The sequence below is a fragment of the Gnatocerus cornutus genome, chromosome 5 (genome assembly GCF_029298725.1).
Source record: "Gnatocerus cornutus isolate USDA-ARS CGAHR chromosome 5, icGnaCorn1.1, whole genome shotgun sequence".
In the NCBI taxonomy this organism is placed as follows: Eukaryota; Metazoa; Arthropoda; class Insecta; order Coleoptera; family Tenebrionidae; genus Gnatocerus; species Gnatocerus cornutus.
Genome location: NC_142237.1, coordinates 8,089,562 through 8,107,239, shown reverse-complemented (window position 1 = coordinate 8,107,239; position 17,678 = coordinate 8,089,562). Strand labels below are relative to the sequence as shown.

Sequence of the window (17,678 nt, the reverse complement as noted above, 5' to 3'; positions counted from 1 at the left end):
TCATTGTTCTAGCTTTGAATGGGGCCACCCTCATTCGCTCACCACCTAACAATTCCACCAAATGAGGCGCTGCAGGAAATCGCCCCACATTCTTGCACAATTCGGCATTTAAGCGGCGATTAATTGAACGTGGTTTGTTGAGAAGGCAAAATATCAAAAGTTTCAAACTCGCATTTTCAAAAATATCTCGTTTCCCGGGGTTGGGCTGTTTTGGGGAAAGGGGTGGAACAATAGTGCCCGCACTATGTGTGTAATTAGGGTACGGTTCGCTAGTCTGTTCGTTGTTCAAATAATAAATTAACAAATGTTGGGTTGAAGGGTTAATGTGCTTAAAATTTTAATTGTGAGCAAATAATCCAACTCTGTTTGCATAAATGGAGTCAATAAAATGGACCGAACTCGGTAAATGAACTGTCTGTGCGGTTGTGGCATTTTTCCCTGACACTGCAATAAACTTACGGAATGCCAGGAAATAAGTCGAATGAAGTGTCTGACGATGCATTTTTGTGCAACTAGTGTTTATTTGTTACCGCAAAAATTAGCGAGCACGAATTTATTCTACGTTTAAAAATTAGTTTCAACAATTATTTTATTCTTGCTTTTAAAAATGCAAAAAACAAAAAGTGACACAATGACATCTTCAATGATGCATTTGAAGAAAAAAAAGTAGCACGTTCAGTTTTTGATATATGGCAACAGCGCATTGTTACATTTAGTTCGTCAACAATATTTGAGTGATTCTACATTAGAGGTAAATTTGGTGGAAACGCCAAAAATAAAAAAGTATAGAAAATATAATTAATTGTAGTTGGAGGACATTTAAGTAGATTTTAGACTCCACAAGGACCACTATACACAAAATTTGTTGAGAATCACTTAAAATTAGAAATAAAGAATACACGGCCCGTTTTACATTTTCCAGGTGTTTTAGTTAGAACATTGTCAGTGCGACACATTTAGGCCGTGCAACATTATTTCTCTCCCCTGGGCAGGTCATATTTTCTTTTAGTTTACTTAATGGTAAATATTTATTTATCGTTTGATAAAATAAACAACGTGTGAAAAAATGTAGGTAGTAATTGAAAAAAGTTATAATGTTCTGGTTATTTAAAAACTTAGGTACGTCAAATTTTCTTTCTCCTCCCCCGGCGAGCAAATCACGCAAATGTAACTTACATCTTTTTAATTTTTTGAAAATTTGCACAAAAATAGTGGTAAACTCCTGATCAAAAACATTCTGACATTGACTTCGTATTTTCTTAATTACGGATTTGTGTGCGGTTTAAAAATTGAAATTTTGAATAATTTTCCTGCTTCTTATTTTTTAATTTTTCAACCGTTTTCATTTGTTTTTAGGGCGTTTGATACAGGACAATATTCTCTAAATTCCATTTTAATCAAAATTTGCTAGGTCTTCCTTTTATAAAGCTTATGAGGTTCGGATTAAAGTTCTAAATGCAATTTTACCATACCTATTTATAAAATAAAACTAAAATTTGGCACCATTTTATCTAGTACCTACTATAAAATTTTAGATTGGGCTCGCTTCTTACAAAACTGTGGAAATAATAATAAAAATTAGAGAATTTTTAGTCGCCACATAAATAAAATTTTCTCTTTTCATCTGAAATTTTGTAATTGGACACATTATCCGCCATTTTATCCAATAACTAAAAACCAATTAAAAAGTTACGCCTCAAAACCAAAGAGATTGATTTCTTGTGCGTTGTTTGATATCAACACGCAATTCATTGATTATTTTTTGAGTACGACTTAATTAGCATAAACATTTAGCTAATAAATAACAGTTTTAGACATACAACCAATTGAATGAATAATTACCATCGAGTGGGTTGTTTCGGTGCGTTTTTTGTCATAAAAACCACTTTTACAAAGACAATGCCGACCAATAGAATAAATTCTTTTTTGTGTTTTAATGCGATTTCAATTACATTCTCCATTTTACTACGAAAAATGGGTGGATCTTTAAGGGGATATCAAACAAATTTCAGTATAGGGCAAATTCACTGTATTTTTCCAAACACGATTACTCGAAAACTATTTGAGTTATTTGCTTTCTGTTTTTTGCATATAAATCTGTTCAACGTGCACTATGTTGAATGCTATATATAATTTTTTTAAAATAATTCTTTAATGACTTTTTGATTAATTAAATACGAAAACTTGGCTGAAAGCAAAATAATTATTATTTATAATTTATGTTCACTACTTTTTGTTACATTCTCAAAAATCTTGGACAAAATTCGAATTTTGCAGTGCATCTATTAATTCTTTTTATTTTCAATTTTTGCAATTACACAAATCTCTCTTTTTCGGGAAAAATTTAATTTATTTATGAAGGTAAACATTAAATAATAATAATGAGATATTGTAATTATTAAGTTTCATGGGTGTAATTTGTATCGGACTCAACTATCAAAGTATTTAAGATTTACTGGCCATGGGCAATAATATATTGGCCATCAGTGCAGTCAAAACTATTAGCTATTGTCCTGACCACAACATGATGGTAATAATAATCTAAACCACTCGGGCTGGGGTTTTAAGAAGTAGTTTTTATTTATGGTTTTATTATCGTAGCAAGCAGACTGACCATGGTAACTCACTAAAAGAGTGCCGTCTACAAATAATGAGGGTTGAAGGGAGATGCTACATTTGACGTTTGGATGTTTAAAATGTTTCAGAATTTACCGTTACAGTTTGTTAGATATCCCCTTAAATAAAAATTTCTAAAGTTTGTCTCCTTAGCTCTATAATTTTGCAATCAAGCACGATTAGTAGGAAAACATATCGAAAGTAGTAATCTTGCTAAATTTTGTTACTTTTAAATCAAAAGCACTAGTGTATTCCTAGGAATACAACCGTTTTTTGTTTTTTTTTTAATATAAGAATTGATAAAATATATCTCTTTGTCCTAAAATTTGTAATTGGAACGGATTATGTTTTAATAATATTTTTTAAATTTTCGATGTCGATGTCGACGTGTTACTAAAAAATGTTTCCCACAAAATTGCTGTAAACTAGAATTATTATTAGTTTTTATTTATTGTTACTACTAGTAAGCGGTCACTTTTTCTTTACAACTTCAATCAGGAAAGGCTTGAATTTCACAAAAAAAAAAAAACAAAAAAGTGATGTTAGCAAATCCAATGGACGTCATTCTTGCGACAGATGGATTCCGATGGATATCTGTATATTTGTCATGTTTTCTGTTTGGACTTGTGGTTGATGACGTTAACAACTTACATCCAATGGCCAAGAGCATAGCAAACATCTTTTAAATTAAAAAATTTAAAAAAACGAAGAAAAATAATAATACTAAAAATAAATAAAATGAAGCAAAAATAGCGAAACTGTATCATATAAATTAGTCGCTTAAATGCAAAACCCGACATCTGTTCCCTGAAGACAGTTATAAAAAAAAATAAAAAAATATTATGAAATTTAGAGTAGCCGTTTTTTTTCAGTAATTTTTATCATCTTCATACACTTACATTTGATATCATTTCTTTTTTGTTCTTTAGACATTGTATGCAACCAATTATACACCAAAATTTCCCCAATTTTGTTGTTTTCCAATTTAATAGCGGAATTGGATGTAAATATAAAGAGTCACATGAGACTAATTAAAAGGATGTAATTAAAACTCAAAAGTACTTATATCAAAATGTATTGCCTTAACAAGTACTGCCTCAGATGCATGAAAAATTAGATATTAATTATTATCTACTTATATAAATACAATAATTGAAATACAAATATTCAATCCTTGGTTTCACCTTCTTCATCTTCCTCTTCAGCGCCTCGAATAAAAAGCACATTGTTGCACCTGATCAAAACTTCTCCTAAGTTACCTGTAAAACGTTTTTTTTTTCAACATACAAACTACCAAATTTATGATAAAACTTACCAGTCATATTACCATCAATAAATTCTTCAGTGTTTGCTAACTGAAGGTTCATATAACCATCAACTGAGACAAGATAACCTTTATATTCGTGTCCCCACTTTAACTTTACCATCACAGCCTTACCAGTAAGACTGTTTAGGAACGGTTTGGGGTTAATTGGCATAGCAGTCGACATGATTAGACTTATTTATACGTTTTAACTTGCTGAGAAAAGAAACTTTCAAAGAACGCCAACCGGTGGTTTTTGAGGTTAGAATTATTTGTTGTTGACAGTTGACATCGATAGTAGCGACGTCAGGAAGTGGTGGAGTTTGTAACTAACGAATTTTTATGACGCGCATGCGTGATTTTATTTGAAATTTTCCTTTCCATTGACGTAACTAACAAAAATAGATACGAGATTTTAATTTTTTATTTTATCTCTTTATAAACTGATTTCAGTTACTAGCGATATTTTTATTGATTAAATAATTATGTTTATTGGTTCTACAATGAATTGCAAGGTGGGGTTAACATTAACAGTACGATATAATATTATTATTTTTGATCGGCCATCTATGTTTTCTAAACCAAAAACCAATTGCCAACCTGACCGTCCAAAAATCCAAAAATAAAAAACTCGACAGAAGTCAATTTTGTTTCTTGACATGTGATATATTTACATAATGTACCCTCATTTTGAGCCATGAAAAGCATGTTATATGTGTGCAATTAAAATCGTAAGTACTTAATAATAATCGGGCACTGGAGCACACGCAATTTTCACAAAATCTTCATAACGCACCATGCTGTTGTTGTTTACATTTGCCTCCCTAAAAATCCGATCAATCTCTTTTGCTGATAGGCATTCACCCCAATTTTGCAGCATGTGTCTTAACTGCTTTGCTGGAATGACCCCTTTTCCTTCAGGATCCCCGGCCTTGAATGCATCCACCACTTCCTTGGGTATGTTTTCCACCCTCGAATGTATGTGCATCACTTCCAAGAAGTCAGCAAAGCTCATTTTACCCCCCTTTTGTTTGAAATACCCTGCAAGTTCGGAGATCGTGGGGGACAATCCAAGACTCCTCATGATGAGGGTGAGTTCGTCCATGGATTTGATGTGACCCGAACGAGCGAATAGATAAAAACATTCTCGAAATTCTGAAAGAACAATGAAAGGTTTTGTGGTTATGTATAAATTTGGAGGTTTACCATCAATGTCTTGTTCCTTGAAATAGCGAGCCTGAAACAGAAAATATGAAGAGGATGTGAAAAATTTTTGGTTTTTACCATTTTGTAGTTTTTGGTTATAAATATTTACACGTCAGGTGTTTTATCAAGGTGAAACGCCAGGTAAAAGTACAGTTATCTCATGGAATTTGGCACCAATACGCACCTAGTTAATCACATAATTTCTCTCTGATTGGAGGATATCAATTACGTTTTATTGAGATAACAAATTCGTGAAATTATCCTAATTTATTGAAAATTAAGGTGGTGGAATAGCCGCCTTGTGGATCGCATATCTTCTGGACAAACAAAGTTATGCAACTGCTTCGCGTTGTAATTTTTGATAGACGTTATCAAGCCGCGCTTCATGTTGTAAATGTTGTTGAAACTCATTTGAAAAAAGGTATAAACTTTGAACCTTGAATCTTGCAAGAGTTTTTATTTTATAATCGCACGTTTTTGCCCTTGTTTCTTCAAACATCGTTTTATTTACAGTGAAGCCAATAATGCCTTGATGCAGTCTTCCAAAAAATGGCTCTTAAAAGCCATGACCCCCTTGAAAAGCATCTGAGTAATTCTCAAATAGTCGTAACTAGTCTAATAGCTGGTGCTGTAGCTGGAGCCCTCGCCAAAACGTCAATTGCTCCTTTAGATCGCACAAAAATCAATTTTCAAATAAGGTAAGTCTTGTAAAATTTTACCCACGTTATCAGGAAGTATTTCAGTGATAAACCTTATTCAACGAAGAAAGCCTTCAAGTTCCTTCTTCAGACTTACAGACAGCAAGGGTTTCTGGCATTATGGCGCGGGAACAGTGCCACGATGGCCAGAATTGTGCCACATGCTGCCATCCAATTTACAGCACACGAACAATGGAAAAAGATCCTCAAAGTGAATCACGCCACAAAGTCCCCAGAAAAGTTATTCCTAGCTGGGTCACTTGCGGGGGTTACTTCGCAGTCTCTTACTTACCCACTTGACGTGGCTAGGGCTCGAATGGCTGTTACTCATAAACAAGAATATGCCACTCTTAGACAAGTTTTTTACAAAATATTAAGTGAGGAAGGGATTTTAGCATTTTATAAGGGGTATATTCCGACAGTCGCGGGTGTTGTGCCTTATGCGGGAGTATCGTTTTTTACGTATGATACCTTGAAAATGTTTTATAGAGGTGAGATTAAAGTCTAAAGATATCTGGTTTTAAATGGATTTTTTTAGATTATACTGATATGAATCAACATAAGGCATTGAATCCCTTTGTTACCTTAGGTTTTGGAGCAGTGGCAGGGATGTTAGGACAATGTAGTAGTTATCCTTTAGATATTGTTAGAAGAAGAATGCAGACTGATACTCAAGGACAATATAAGTCAATAAGGGCTACCGTGAAAATTATTGCCAAGTACACGCAAAATACCCCACTGACCCTTTAACTATTTATTTGATTTCAGAGAGGGCATCATCAGAGGCTTTTATAAAGGTCTATCGATGAACTGGATCAAAGGCCCAATTGCCGTGGGAATTAGTTATTCTACTTACGATACAATTAGAACCACAATACGTCAACTAACAGTAAAATACAATGCTAAAACGATGTAGTATAGAATATTTTTTTTACAGCGAAGTTATACAATGTCGGAGTGTTGATTGTTTAGTACATTTTAAAGATTGTTTATTTTGTTACACGTAAAAAATATATTTGATTGTGAGGTTAGAATTGTTTAAATTTCCCTCCAAAAAAAAGGAGCGGTGATTGGCCCGAATTCCTTCACGGAACTTGTCAATCATCGCCAAGACCTCTCTGAATGTAGCTGCGAAAATAAACGTCAATTTGGACTATTCTGCCAGCTTGGTTGCCTACGTAGAAAACTTTCTAAATTATGGTGCATTCAAAAACTAGCATTACGTAAATGAAAATTATTCATTATGCAGTTGTCTCACTGTTTTGCAGTCTTTGATTGAAAAAAATGTTTTATTTTGTGATCTGACAACTGCTATTCTTATGCTGGGGTTTTTACATAATTATATTGAAATGTAATGAGTAAGTGTTGCGAATAATTTATTATAATACAACTTTCTCCAAGACATTTTAAACATGGAAATTTTATTTTATTATTTTTTTGTTTTTTATTTGACAAAGTGAAGTTAAAAAATACAACCGAGAAAAGTTTTTAATGAGTAAAATTGCGACAAATTCAACAATAATTTGGTTAATTTAGCAAATCAGGAAAAATGGCGTCGGTTATGCAACCAGTAATACACAACATATGTGCTTGTAACCACAAGCAGACTCTAGGTTTCGACATAAGATCCACTTCCAGATTAGTCAGTCGCGAACATGGCCGTCGTTTAGACGTTGTTTCGGAAACTTCACTGTACGTAACGTGTTATTAGCATAATATCCGTGTTATTCTTATCTGTAAATGTGCATGTTGATCAGTTCAGTCGGCTCTTATTGCCCCCAAACTTAACTCCAAAAGGTAAACTTTGCGAATTCCAAAACTCGCACTTTTCACTGTGTAAACAAGACTTGCGGCCATCCCGCTTTCCGATGACCTTGGCCAAAGTTGCTTATTTAAATATTTATTTTACTTTGCAGATCAATCATGTCGCTTTGGGCAAAAGCTCAGCAATTGCCTCCCGAGAGCTTGCAACAGATCCGGTCTATCTATGGGGACCACTTTCCAATAGAAGTTCGACACTACTTGGCTCAATACATTGAAGAAAAATTTTGGTCTGATATAGAACCCGTTCCGGAAAACCCTCAGCATGAACAGTACGTCGCAGGACTTGTCAGTGCTCTCATACAAGAAGTGGAGAACAAGGCTGCAGTGGTCAATGACCCAGAATGTTTTTTGATAAAACTCAAGTTGGCAGAAGCCGCCAAAATGTTCCGACAGAGATACAGGTATTATTTAACCATCATTGAATTATTAGAACGCCTTTTTATACGTATTATTATAGCGGAAACCCTATGCAACTTTTTTCCTATGTGAGACAATGCTTGGCTACTGAAATGAGGTTGGTGCAGGCTGCCAACGGCGAGGCGCTATCAGGTATTGCGAATTTGATGATTTCAAATTCCGGGACGGAAGTTTTGCACAAAATTGATATTTTAAGGAGACGGACGCAGGTACGTTTGTTAACAAATTCCGACAATTAAACTCATAGATTTCTTGTAGGACACAGCTGATGACTTAAGAAGGATGGAACAAGAACAGGAGTCTTTTGCTCTCCAGTATCACGAGTGTACCAAACTTAACGGTAAGTTGTAAAGAGGGATTTGTTAGATAAGAGAAGCGCAGAATTAGGAAAATGATCAGGTTATCAACCGTTGTAGCTTGCATTTAATAAATTTACTTAAACTGATAAGAGATACACATGTAAAAATTACAGATATTGCATCTAAAGTATTGACGTCGCTTTAGATTAATCTCAACATCACCATGACTAAAAATAATTAAAAATCAAGTGGGGATAAAGGCGGGTTTACACAACTTCCTTTGGGCGAGTTGGAACGTGTAAACCCGCCTTTATTTTGAAATAAACAAATTTACAATATTGGTTTCTTTACCGATATGCTGACACACCCTCATTGATCTGTTTTGAAAATATTTGCTTTAAAGGTATTTGTTTGCTTTACAAATGAAGATTACTTTATGTATTTTTACATGTCATTCAGAGTGATAAGGGAAGTTAACAATTTTGCGACCTATATCAAAAGTGTGACTAAATAGCTTTGCAATTTGAAATATGTTGGTAATCCTGCGTCTGCTTGACAGATTAAAGTTAAATATTCATTGATGTCAAAAATTATATGTGGTTTTGGAATATCAGACCCCATTGCTATTATACCCGTTGTATATTTTGTCAGATAGTCTTACCTTTAATTGATCAGTCTATTTCCGTGCGAATGGTTGAAAAAAAAAGATAATATTCTGTTCATGGCATGTATAATTGCACGAGAAATGAGTAATACGTGTTAATAACATTACATTTGCATGCAACTTTTTTATGTCACTATAAAAAATTAAATATGTTTTGTTTTCAATAACAGAAACATTTACTGTATTATGCTAAAATTTTCATGCACTTAAAGAAGATAAAGTTACAAGGATTCTCAATTTTTAATCCTAAGCAGAAATGAAAATATTAGTTTCGGTACTTCTACGAAAATAACAAAAAAATAATTGTCGGAAATTTTGCAATAAAAAGATAATCGAGCACCCGCGTTTCAAATGTTGGTCAAAGGATGCAATGGTTTTGTACAATTTAGCGGCGATTTTTTAAAAATTATATGACTATTGTTATCCATTTTTATTGTCGCACTAATGAAGTTCTCTTTTTTTGTTGTTACGAATCGATTTTTTAAACATCTAGTGAATAGAAACGCGAAAAACAAACTCAAGCAACAACGATATTTATTTCATATTATCATAAAGTAATTAAATCATTAAAATGTAAATGTCTACTGCTCTACTGGACTTTTAATTCTGATTTATATATTGACGCAAGAAACAAGGCGCGATTTTTTATCATAATCTTAAAAAGTTTAGTTTAAATTGTTGCTATTATTCATATTTTAGATTTACATTTCGTTATCACAAGTACGTAATTTTCTGGAGCGTTCAATTCCAGGTTACAATAGAAATTTAAAAAATGGAATGTTTTATGAAATTATTTGGCTAAGAAAACCACTTACTGATTAATTCTGTTTATAGCTTAAAAACTTAACTTGTAAAATTATATAATTGCATATTCGTGATCACCAAATCGAATTCCATAAGAATGACCGGCCTTGATTTTTACATCTGAGAAGTAGTGAAAGTAAACATTTAAAAATTATTCAACCGGAAAAAAGTCTATGCAAAGTGAAAACCGCTTCTCACAAAATGTTTATTTTTGTTACTAATACACGTGGTATTCCTGAATAAACTGTTTTATTTTAGTACGGAATTGGAGACGTGCGAAATTACAAGAAAAATTACTATCTGTCGTTTAAAAATACATCATTGGACGTAATTGTTTCTTATTTTCATATTGTGACTGTTTAATTTGTACTTTCTAATTAAAGACACAGTAATACAATTATTCCGCTAAATATTTATGATTAACATCATTTTCTCACGCAACTGCTATTTCTTGCAGCACACATTCAACAAATATCTACTCAACAACCAACAAACGCACAAACGACGGCAACGGCTCAGAAATTAACGCGTCAGAAGGAGATGTTAGAACAAGTTCTGAACCAAAAGGTAGCAGGTTTGATGCAGTTGCGTTTAGCCATAGTCGACAAATTTAAAGAGACTATTCAAATTCTAAATCAACTTCAATCTAACATATTAGACGACGAACTGATCCGATGGAAACGAGAACAACAGTTGGCAGGAAACGGTGCCAATTTCAACAGCACTCTTGACACAATCCAAGATTGGTGTGAGAGTTTAGCTGAATTAATTTGGTTAAACCGCCAACAAATCAAAGAAGTTGACCGGTTGAGACAGAAACTGTCTTTGGAGCCTCCAGGAGTTTCCGATATGTTGCCTCAAGTTCTCGCCGAAGTCACCCAACTCTTGTCCTCTCTTGTAACTTCAACGTTCATTATCGAGAAACAGCCTCCTCAAGTTATGAAAACTAATACGAGATTCACTGCAACGGTGCGGCTTTTGGTCGGCGGAAAACTGAATGTCCACATGACGCCGCCTCAAGTCAAAGTCACGATCATATCAGAATCTCAGGCTAACGTTCTTTTAAAAAATGACAAATTGGCGAAGAACGGAGAATGCAGTGGAGAAATTCTTAACAATACGGGGACAATGGAGTATCAGCAAGCCACGCGACAACTGTCAGTTAGTTTCAGAAACATGCAGTTGAAAAAGATTAAGAGAGCGGAGAAAAAAGGAACAGAAAGTGTAATGGACGAGAAGTTTTCCTTACTTTTCCAGTCGCAGTTCAGTGTCGGGGGAGGGGAATTGATGTTCCAGGTTTGGACGTTAAGTCTTCCCGTTGTTGTTATCGTTCACGGAAATCAGGAACCACATGCTTGGGCAACAGTCACGTGGGATAATGCGTTTAGCGATCCCGGACGAGTACCGTTCACGGTACCAGACAAGGTACTATCATAGTTGGAATTACCACCTTTCACTTTTATCGGTTTGTTTTTTAGGTTTTATGGTCAAATGTGGCTGAAACGTTGTCAATAAAATTCCGCGCCGCCACCGGCCGAATGTTGACTGAAGATAACTTGCGATTTTTAGCCGACAAAGCGTTCCGAGGAAATTACAACGAAACGACCAACACCATGCTCAGTTGGGCACAATTCTGTAAAGAACCTTTAAGTGAAAGGAATTTCACGTTCTGGGAATGGTTCTACGCCATCATGAAGTTAACGAGAGAGCACCTGAGAGGTCCTTGGGTCGATGGGTACGTAGCTACGAAAAATTGTCGATTTTTTGTATTATTTGGAATCTAGGGCCATTCTGGGTTTTGTGAAAAAGAAGCAAGCTGAAGAAATGTTGGCGTCGTGTCCTTGTGGAACTTTCCTGTTGCGGTTTTCAGATAGCGAGTTGGGAGGTATCACTATTGCGTGGGTGACAGGTAAGTTGGGATGATTTTGGGACGTCTGGATAATTCTGGATTTTCTCTTTAGAAACTGGGGAAGTTTTCAGTTTGCAGCCGTTCACATCGAAAGATTTTGCAATAAGGTCGTTGGCGGATAGGGTAGCTGATTTGAACCATCTTGTGTATTTGTATCCCGACATTGCCAAAGATTTACCGTTTGGAAAGTACTACACGCCGTTCCAAGGTAATAAAATAATTGGGTTTGAAAATAAGTGTGGAAATCGATTGATTTTCAGTCAAATTCTATTTCCTATTTGCTGGTAAATTGCATATTCAAATAGCTTTTAATTCATTTGCGATTGATGGAAAAACACCATAATGAGTCTTTTAATTGGCAATTGATAATTCCGATGATTATCAAGCGAACCGCTTATTAATGACCATTAAACTATTAATTAGAATGATAATGAATAGTCTCTTCAACTTGTAATTTTCTCGCAGATAACCAGCCGACTAGTAATAATGGATACGTCAAGCCCGTTCTGGTCACCCATGTCCCGGGGTTAAGCGGCGCCAGTTACCCCAATACCCCCCAACATTCGTATTTACAGTCGCCTGACCCCTCCAGAGACACTCCATCAGTGGCTAGCAGGTAAATTTCATTCATTTCATTGAAATTCCGCAATATCGATCGTATCTCAGTTTTCAGAACATGCTTGACCTTTAAAAAACTTCAACGGATAATTCATTTTTATTTTTTTAATATATTTACATTGTTTCATTTGATCCTAGATATGAAACTGTGTGCTTTAGAATATTAGTGATATTTCAAAGTTAGGTTAGAAGTGGTATACATTCTTTTTATACATTTCGATGAGACAAGTATTTTTTAATTTGATTTTTATACAATTTTTGCAATTTTCGATGTCTTTACATGTTTCGGCTGAATTTATGACAGGGTACTTTTCGAGAATTTTTAAATTCATCATGTGATATTTACGTTGCAATTGATATAAAGAGACGTGAGTTAAAAATATGTTAGTATTAACTTGATGCATTTTTTACAATTTTGTGAATTTGTTACATTTATAGAAAAAATTATAATCGAGTTTTTAAGTTTTTTTGTCTTATTTTATCCTTGTGAAACTCTCCCAGACGATGTTAGTTATAGTCAGTTTACACTGTTGTTTGAACCTAAATGTGTAAAAAATTCTTAGCCGCGTCATTTGCCCAGTCTAAAATTTCTTTCGTTCTGAACATAAAAGATTTATGGAGAGATTTTCAGTTACATGACTATTTTCATCGTAAAGACTGGAGCAATTAAAGTGACTCATCGTCATTTAAATGAGTAACCCATCGTTGTTTCGCTATATTGTTCTGTGTGTTAAGGCTGGCTCATACGCCTCGTGTGAGCGAGTCTTTACCTTTGGTGTGTTGCATTCTGCAAACAGACGTAACCAGACACATTCGCAACATTTGTCAGTGGCGTATCACCATGTCATTCATAAAAATGCTTTTGGTTGGTCTGTGTTGCAGTAATGTGATGTCTGGTTGTGTCTTTGTGCAGTTATGCCGGATCAGTTGCTACCACAACGACAGCTGGAGGCCCCGCAATGGACTACTTGGATCAATTGGATGACTGTAATATTGATTTTAATGGTCTCGTCAACTTCAATGAGCTTATGCAGGGTTACAAACAGTAGAACGACAGAAAGGTACGTGTTGAAGCGTTTTAATTATAATTTTATTTCGGCTTTGGGGAGAAAGTCTGTTGAATTGTTAATTGGATTAACAGAGGCAAGCTTTTTTTTAACATAATTTTTAAAGTTTTTGTTATTTGACTATTAATATATTAGAGATATGTTAAGTATGTTGTGTCAATTAAGTACAAAATTGTAATAGCTGTGCAATAATAATTGTACATTAATAATAATTTGTATTATATGTTTCATGTGGTGCTCGATATTAATTTTAGCTTACATAAGGTATCGTTCGAGCTGTACATTTTTTTATTTTTTCATTGTAAATGTTTTATTTGCAATTTGGAGATCGAGATATATTTTTAGAAATATATATAGTATTGTTGCACTTTGAGAGTAATCTATAGACAATCCACCACGTTACTTAGAATAGATTGAACAAAATTTTATAAAAGACTATAACTTGTGCCATGCAACCCATTATGGTAGAATTAACTTTTTCCTACCACCCAACACTTTAAACTTTAGATGTGTTGATTAGTGTTCACCGACACTCCGTGCCTCTAGCTGATTGTTGTGATACAATAAAACACCGATCAAATAGGAAAGGCCTAGTAGATTACTTAAAATTTGCTCCACGTAATAGAAGCGAGCTTTTACAAAAATAATCTCGGACTGGCACTTCCCTATTTTTTTAAAAGAAATTTACCAAATGCACGAGCTTCTGAGGGGTTGTTTTTGTAACAGATCGCAGCTATTCAACTGTTGCATTTTAAATGTATATTGCAGAATTGTTAGATCCTTGCTGATGTTTTTAGAATAGTTAATTGTTCATGGTTTCTTTAAATAAAACCTAATTATAGGCTCTATAGTTTTTTTTGATACCGCTCTTTGCAGTTTACGACCATGTTATGTTATGTAATAACCTTTATTACACCACTGGTAAAAAGTGCGGTCGTGGATAAAAAATTGTATTGGAGTTTTCGTCTATTCATCAATAAAACAGTTTTCATTGCTCTTTGGTCTTTTATTACCCATTGTTTTCTGATTTAAAAAATAGGTACAAAGGGGGACCCCTGGAGCTGAAACAGTATCTACAACACAACATAACGCCCCCTTTAAATTGAACTTCATTCATATAACTTATAAATATATAAATAAACATTTACACGTGACAACTAAAATTTCTGATCTTGTAACAACAACAAATAAAATTTGCTAGAAAATTATCTACAACAACTATTTATCACCAACGGACATATTTTTTATATTCATCGTTAACAGATACGCGTTTTATCGTTTCATAACCGAGAATTATACTAAAACTAAATGTGGCAGATTGAATGAGTCTGGCACTTAATCCTTTGGAAAACATTCGGACACCTTCTTCCACCCACAAGTCCCTGAAAGCACCACGCATTGATTGTAACCTTTGAACTTGTAGTCTAGCTCTGATGACGTCTAATGGATTGGTGATGATGGTCGTGGTGAAGCCTCCAAGAGTCCCCGCCATGGTCTGAATAAGAAGATGTGATACCGATGACGGTAAAATCGCATGGAGTTCATCTAAAATATTGACTTTGTAATGGAAAAAAATTGTAAATTATGTGTAACCTTGGTAGAAGTGATAAAATCCCCACCATAACGCTGAATTTGGGACATACGCTGCAAGACTGGCCAGATAACCTCGATAGAACCCCGCAATGCCATCACGTCTAAAAATTTCTTTGGCTACAGCCGCGGTAATGGCTAGTTTACTGGAGTTTGGTTGGATCGTAAGACCCAATGTACTAACTGCTAACTATAAGAAGAAGTTGATTTACAGTTTTCGCGATAGAGACGCACCTTATCGCCTTGTCTGTGTATTCCCATCATCATGAGATGTTGGCTGAGCACATCAAAAGGAACTATGATGGTTTGTCCGACTATGGAGGCGCTGCCCCCGGCAATGAGAGCCCTAACTCTCGAGTCCAAGTTGTTTTGAGCAAGCCAGTGTCGCACTCCTTCATACACGGAAATGTAAAACACTCCTAGAATCATAAAGTGTAATTTCTGGGTGCTGCCTCTTGTTGACTGTACCGCTAATGATTTGCACTGACGACACCCAAAACCCACGGTACAACCCTCCTATACCTTCATATCTGTAAATTTTCCCATAAGCATCTAACATACCTTAAAAACTGTCTTTTAATTGAGGCGTATTGTCAGAATGGGGGCACTTACCAGTGTAAACGTCATTGCGTTTTTGGATTTGTAACCTTGTTTTTATCAAGGTTAAAGGGTAAAGCGCACATCTCACTGAGAATGAACTTAGCATTGATAAAGGGAAGAATTTGGTCTTGTCCATCATGTCCCATTCTATGGTCTTGATGAACTCCAACGGTGGTGATTCAACCATGATTCGTGTGCACTATGTCAAGTTAAACTGTTTGTGTAAATGCCTGGCATTATGTTCACGGAATCGTTATGTGGAAATAAAACTCATAATAACGTTAATTCTTACCAGACCGAACCCGTCTGGTGTTCAGCAAGAACATTTTGTAACTTTGTGTACTTTGACACTGACAGTCAGGTGTGCTCACATGACAGGTTATGTAAAATCCCTAAAAAAGTAAACAACGATGACAGCCCGCGGCGGGAATATTTGAAATTTGAACTTATAATAAAATTGAAAATAAAAAATTGTCTAATAACCGGTTGATCGATGATCCAGGAAACAGAAAATTCAAAACTAATTATAGAATTGTATACAGGTGTCTCAAAATTCGCGAATTCTAAGTTCAGAGCGTTCTAGAGAATCACTCTGATGGTGATAGCATAGCTATCGAAATGCGCGTCAGCATTTTTTGTAAAAATTTGGTGTTTGGGAAAAAATTGTAATTTTAATAATCACTTCAATAGTTCAAATATGAAAAAAAAAAATTAAGATTTGGGACTTTCCCACAAAGATACATATTGATCTGAATGTCCACTCTTTAAGTTGCATTTTCTTCAAATACTGGGTAAAATTTCAGTGTTTATTGTTATTTATAGTGTAGATGATTGCGGATAATAATAATGTAAAACAATTTCTTGAAGAATTTGCTTTATTTGGGAGTAAAAAAATTTTAAATTTTTGTAATTTTTCTTAAAAATGAAACGGCAACGTGGCTAAAAATTAGTCTGTTACTATGGATGCAGGCAACTATAATTTTTTTTTGGTTTTGGAGGCATCAGATAACAGACCTGTTGTAGCTGTTCGCCTATACCATGAGCGATGGCCCAATCCATCCAACTAACTCCAGCATTTATGATGATACCACACATGGAAAAGCAGATTCTTGCTGCTTACCGCAACAATCCAAAAATTAGCACACAAAACTTGGGTCGTCAGTTAGATGTGCATCTTTCTTTAATAGGCAAGCTGCTTAAAAGTGGCAAAATTGACATTACTTGACAATGTCAGTTATGAGGTTTCGAACGTATCTAAGCAATACAAATAGAAATCATAAAGATAGGTCAGGATATAAGTTTTGCAATGTTGTCGCATTGAATTATTTTAATTTTTTTTTTAATTAAAAAATTATTAATTAGTTTATACAGGGTCCGGCAACACTTGTGTCCACCCCCAAAATCGTCTTTAATTTTAAAGTTACAATTTTGAAAATTTGCATACGCTTATAGTTGACAAAGCTCTAGAAGCTGACGCAAAAATTTGTTTTTTATCACAGTTTGTTTGGCGTCGCGACGCCTAAGAAGTATAATTTTTAGCGATTTTTGAGTTTTTGCGGAAATATTCGCGATTTAATTTTTATTTTCAACATAACTATGATACAAATATTTGAGTTTTTATTTTAAATCTAATGCAAATTGTGTTTAAAATTTGCGAAAAAAACGCTGTTTTATCAAGTTAGTTTTCAAAATTCTGACAGCGCAGTGGCAAACTACGTTTACACCAAAATTTCACAAGTCACTTCATTCTATCTTATAAAGGTTAATTTTGATTAACACGGGCATGTTGCACTTTATGGACACCAGAAATCGTTAATTTACATCGACAAAGTGACAATTTCACCAATTAAGACTTTTGTTACAATCTAAAGCGAGCCAAAGGATAGATGTCATTTGTGACACAAGTTGTTGACAGATGGGTGTAAACGTAGTTCCCAATTTTGACGTAATGAAATTGGAAACTAACTTGATAAAACCGCATTTTTTTCTCAAATTTTGAAGACAATTTGCATTGAATCTAAAATAACAGTTGACATATTTTCTACACATTTATATTGAAAAAA

General features: G+C 34.5%; 5 protein-coding genes across 7 annotated transcripts; 2 read left to right on the top strand and 3 right to left on the bottom strand.

Moving 5' to 3' along the window:
• Positions 1-3,675: 3,675 nt before the first annotated feature.
• SmF (small ribonucleoprotein particle protein SmF) lies at positions 3,676-4,262 on the bottom strand. Its single transcript, XM_088036133.1, has 2 exons — positions 3,932-4,262; positions 3,676-3,875 (listed from the first exon to the last, which is right to left on the bottom strand). Exons 1-2 carry the CDS (start codon positions 4,104-4,106, stop codon positions 3,784-3,786), a joined length of 267 nt encoding a protein of 88 aa, XP_087892259.1. The 5' UTR covers positions 4,107-4,262; the 3' UTR covers positions 3,676-3,783.
• A 293-nt stretch (positions 4,263-4,555) lies between these two features.
• Positions 4,556-5,440, bottom strand: LOC148174075 (calmodulin-like protein 4). The gene is made up of 3 exons (XM_088036132.1): positions 5,204-5,440; positions 5,126-5,156; positions 4,556-5,074 (listed from the first exon to the last, which is right to left on the bottom strand). Exons 1-3 carry the CDS (start codon positions 5,204-5,206, stop codon positions 4,659-4,661), a joined length of 450 nt encoding a protein of 149 aa, XP_087892258.1. The 5' UTR covers positions 5,207-5,440; the 3' UTR covers positions 4,556-4,658.
• Positions 5,441-5,674: 234 nt separating this feature from the next.
• On the top strand, positions 5,675-6,857 carry DPCoAC (dephosphocoenzyme A carrier). Its single transcript, XM_088036130.1, has 4 exons — positions 5,675-5,823; positions 5,869-6,314; positions 6,362-6,542; positions 6,592-6,857. The coding sequence occupies exons 1-4, from the start codon at positions 5,675-5,677 to the stop codon at positions 6,737-6,739; spliced, it is 924 nt and encodes a 307-aa protein (XP_087892256.1). The 3' UTR covers positions 6,740-6,857.
• A 597-nt stretch (positions 6,858-7,454) lies between these two features.
• Stat92E (Signal transducer and transcription activator Stat92E) lies at positions 7,455-13,498 on the top strand. Of its 2 annotated transcripts, none has more exons than XM_088035605.1 (10): positions 7,455-7,620; positions 7,740-8,048; positions 8,105-8,273; positions 8,323-8,404; positions 10,289-11,256; positions 11,310-11,566; positions 11,616-11,740; positions 11,793-11,948; positions 12,206-12,356; positions 13,272-13,498. In XM_088035605.1, exons 2-10 carry the CDS (start codon positions 7,747-7,749, stop codon positions 13,405-13,407), a joined length of 2,346 nt encoding a protein of 781 aa, XP_087891731.1. In that variant the 5' UTR covers positions 7,455-7,620; positions 7,740-7,746; the 3' UTR covers positions 13,408-13,498. The 2 variants fall into 2 exon arrangements, with proteins under 2 accessions (XP_087891731.1, XP_087891732.1); XM_088035606.1 differs by lacking the exon at positions 13,272-13,498 and adding an exon at positions 12,407-12,820.
• Positions 13,499-14,410: 912 nt separating this feature from the next.
• LOC148174072 (solute carrier family 25 member 44) lies at positions 14,411-15,994 on the bottom strand. Of its 2 annotated transcripts, none has more exons than XM_088035607.1 (5): positions 15,628-15,994; positions 15,484-15,576; positions 15,250-15,434; positions 15,019-15,205; positions 14,411-14,970 (listed from the first exon to the last, which is right to left on the bottom strand). In XM_088035607.1, the coding sequence occupies exons 1-5, from the start codon at positions 15,800-15,802 to the stop codon at positions 14,651-14,653; spliced, it is 960 nt and encodes a 319-aa protein (XP_087891733.1). In that variant the 5' UTR covers positions 15,803-15,994; the 3' UTR covers positions 14,411-14,650. The 2 variants fall into 2 exon arrangements, with proteins under 2 accessions (XP_087891733.1, XP_087891734.1); XM_088035608.1 differs by having other exon boundaries at positions 15,484-15,584; positions 15,628-15,719.
• Between the last annotated feature and the right edge of the window lie 1,684 nt (positions 15,995-17,678).

Coding starts and splice junctions, on each gene's coding strand:
- SmF (XM_088036133.1), bottom strand. CDS start 4,106: ATGTCGACTGCTATGCCAATTAACCCCAAACCGTTCCTAAACAGTCTT. Junction 3,876..3,931: donor TATTGATGGTAATATGACTG/GTAAGTTTTATC, acceptor AACGTTTTACAG/GTAACTTAGGAGAAGTTTTG.
- LOC148174072 (XM_088035607.1), bottom strand. CDS start 15,802: ATGGTTGAATCACCACCGTTGGAGTTCATCAAGACCATAGAATGGGAC. Junction 15,435..15,483: donor GTCAGTGCAAATCATTAGCG/GTACAGTCAACA, acceptor TTATGATTCTAG/GAGTGTTTTACATTTCCGTG. Junction 14,971..15,018: donor ATTTTATCACTTCTACCAAG/GTTACACATAAT, acceptor TCAATATTTTAG/ATGAACTCCATGCGATTTTA.
- LOC148174075 (XM_088036132.1), bottom strand. Junction 5,075..5,125: donor CAAGGAACAAGACATTGATG/GTAAACCTCCAA, acceptor TTGTTCTTTCAG/AATTTCGAGAATGTTTTTAT.
- Stat92E (XM_088035605.1), top strand. CDS start 7,747: ATGTCGCTTTGGGCAAAAGCTCAGCAATTGCCTCCCGAGAGCTTGCAA. Junction 8,274..8,322: donor TTTTAAGGAGACGGACGCAG/GTACGTTTGTTA, acceptor GATTTCTTGTAG/GACACAGCTGATGACTTAAG. Junction 8,405..10,288: donor CGAGTGTACCAAACTTAACG/GTAAGTTGTAAA, acceptor TATTTCTTGCAG/CACACATTCAACAAATATCT.
- DPCoAC (XM_088036130.1), top strand. CDS start 5,675: ATGGCTCTTAAAAGCCATGACCCCCTTGAAAAGCATCTGAGTAATTCT. Junction 6,315..6,361: donor CTTGAAAATGTTTTATAGAG/GTGAGATTAAAG, acceptor GGATTTTTTTAG/ATTATACTGATATGAATCAA. Junction 6,543..6,591: donor ACCGTGAAAATTATTGCCAA/GTACACGCAAAA, acceptor ATTTGATTTCAG/AGAGGGCATCATCAGAGGCT.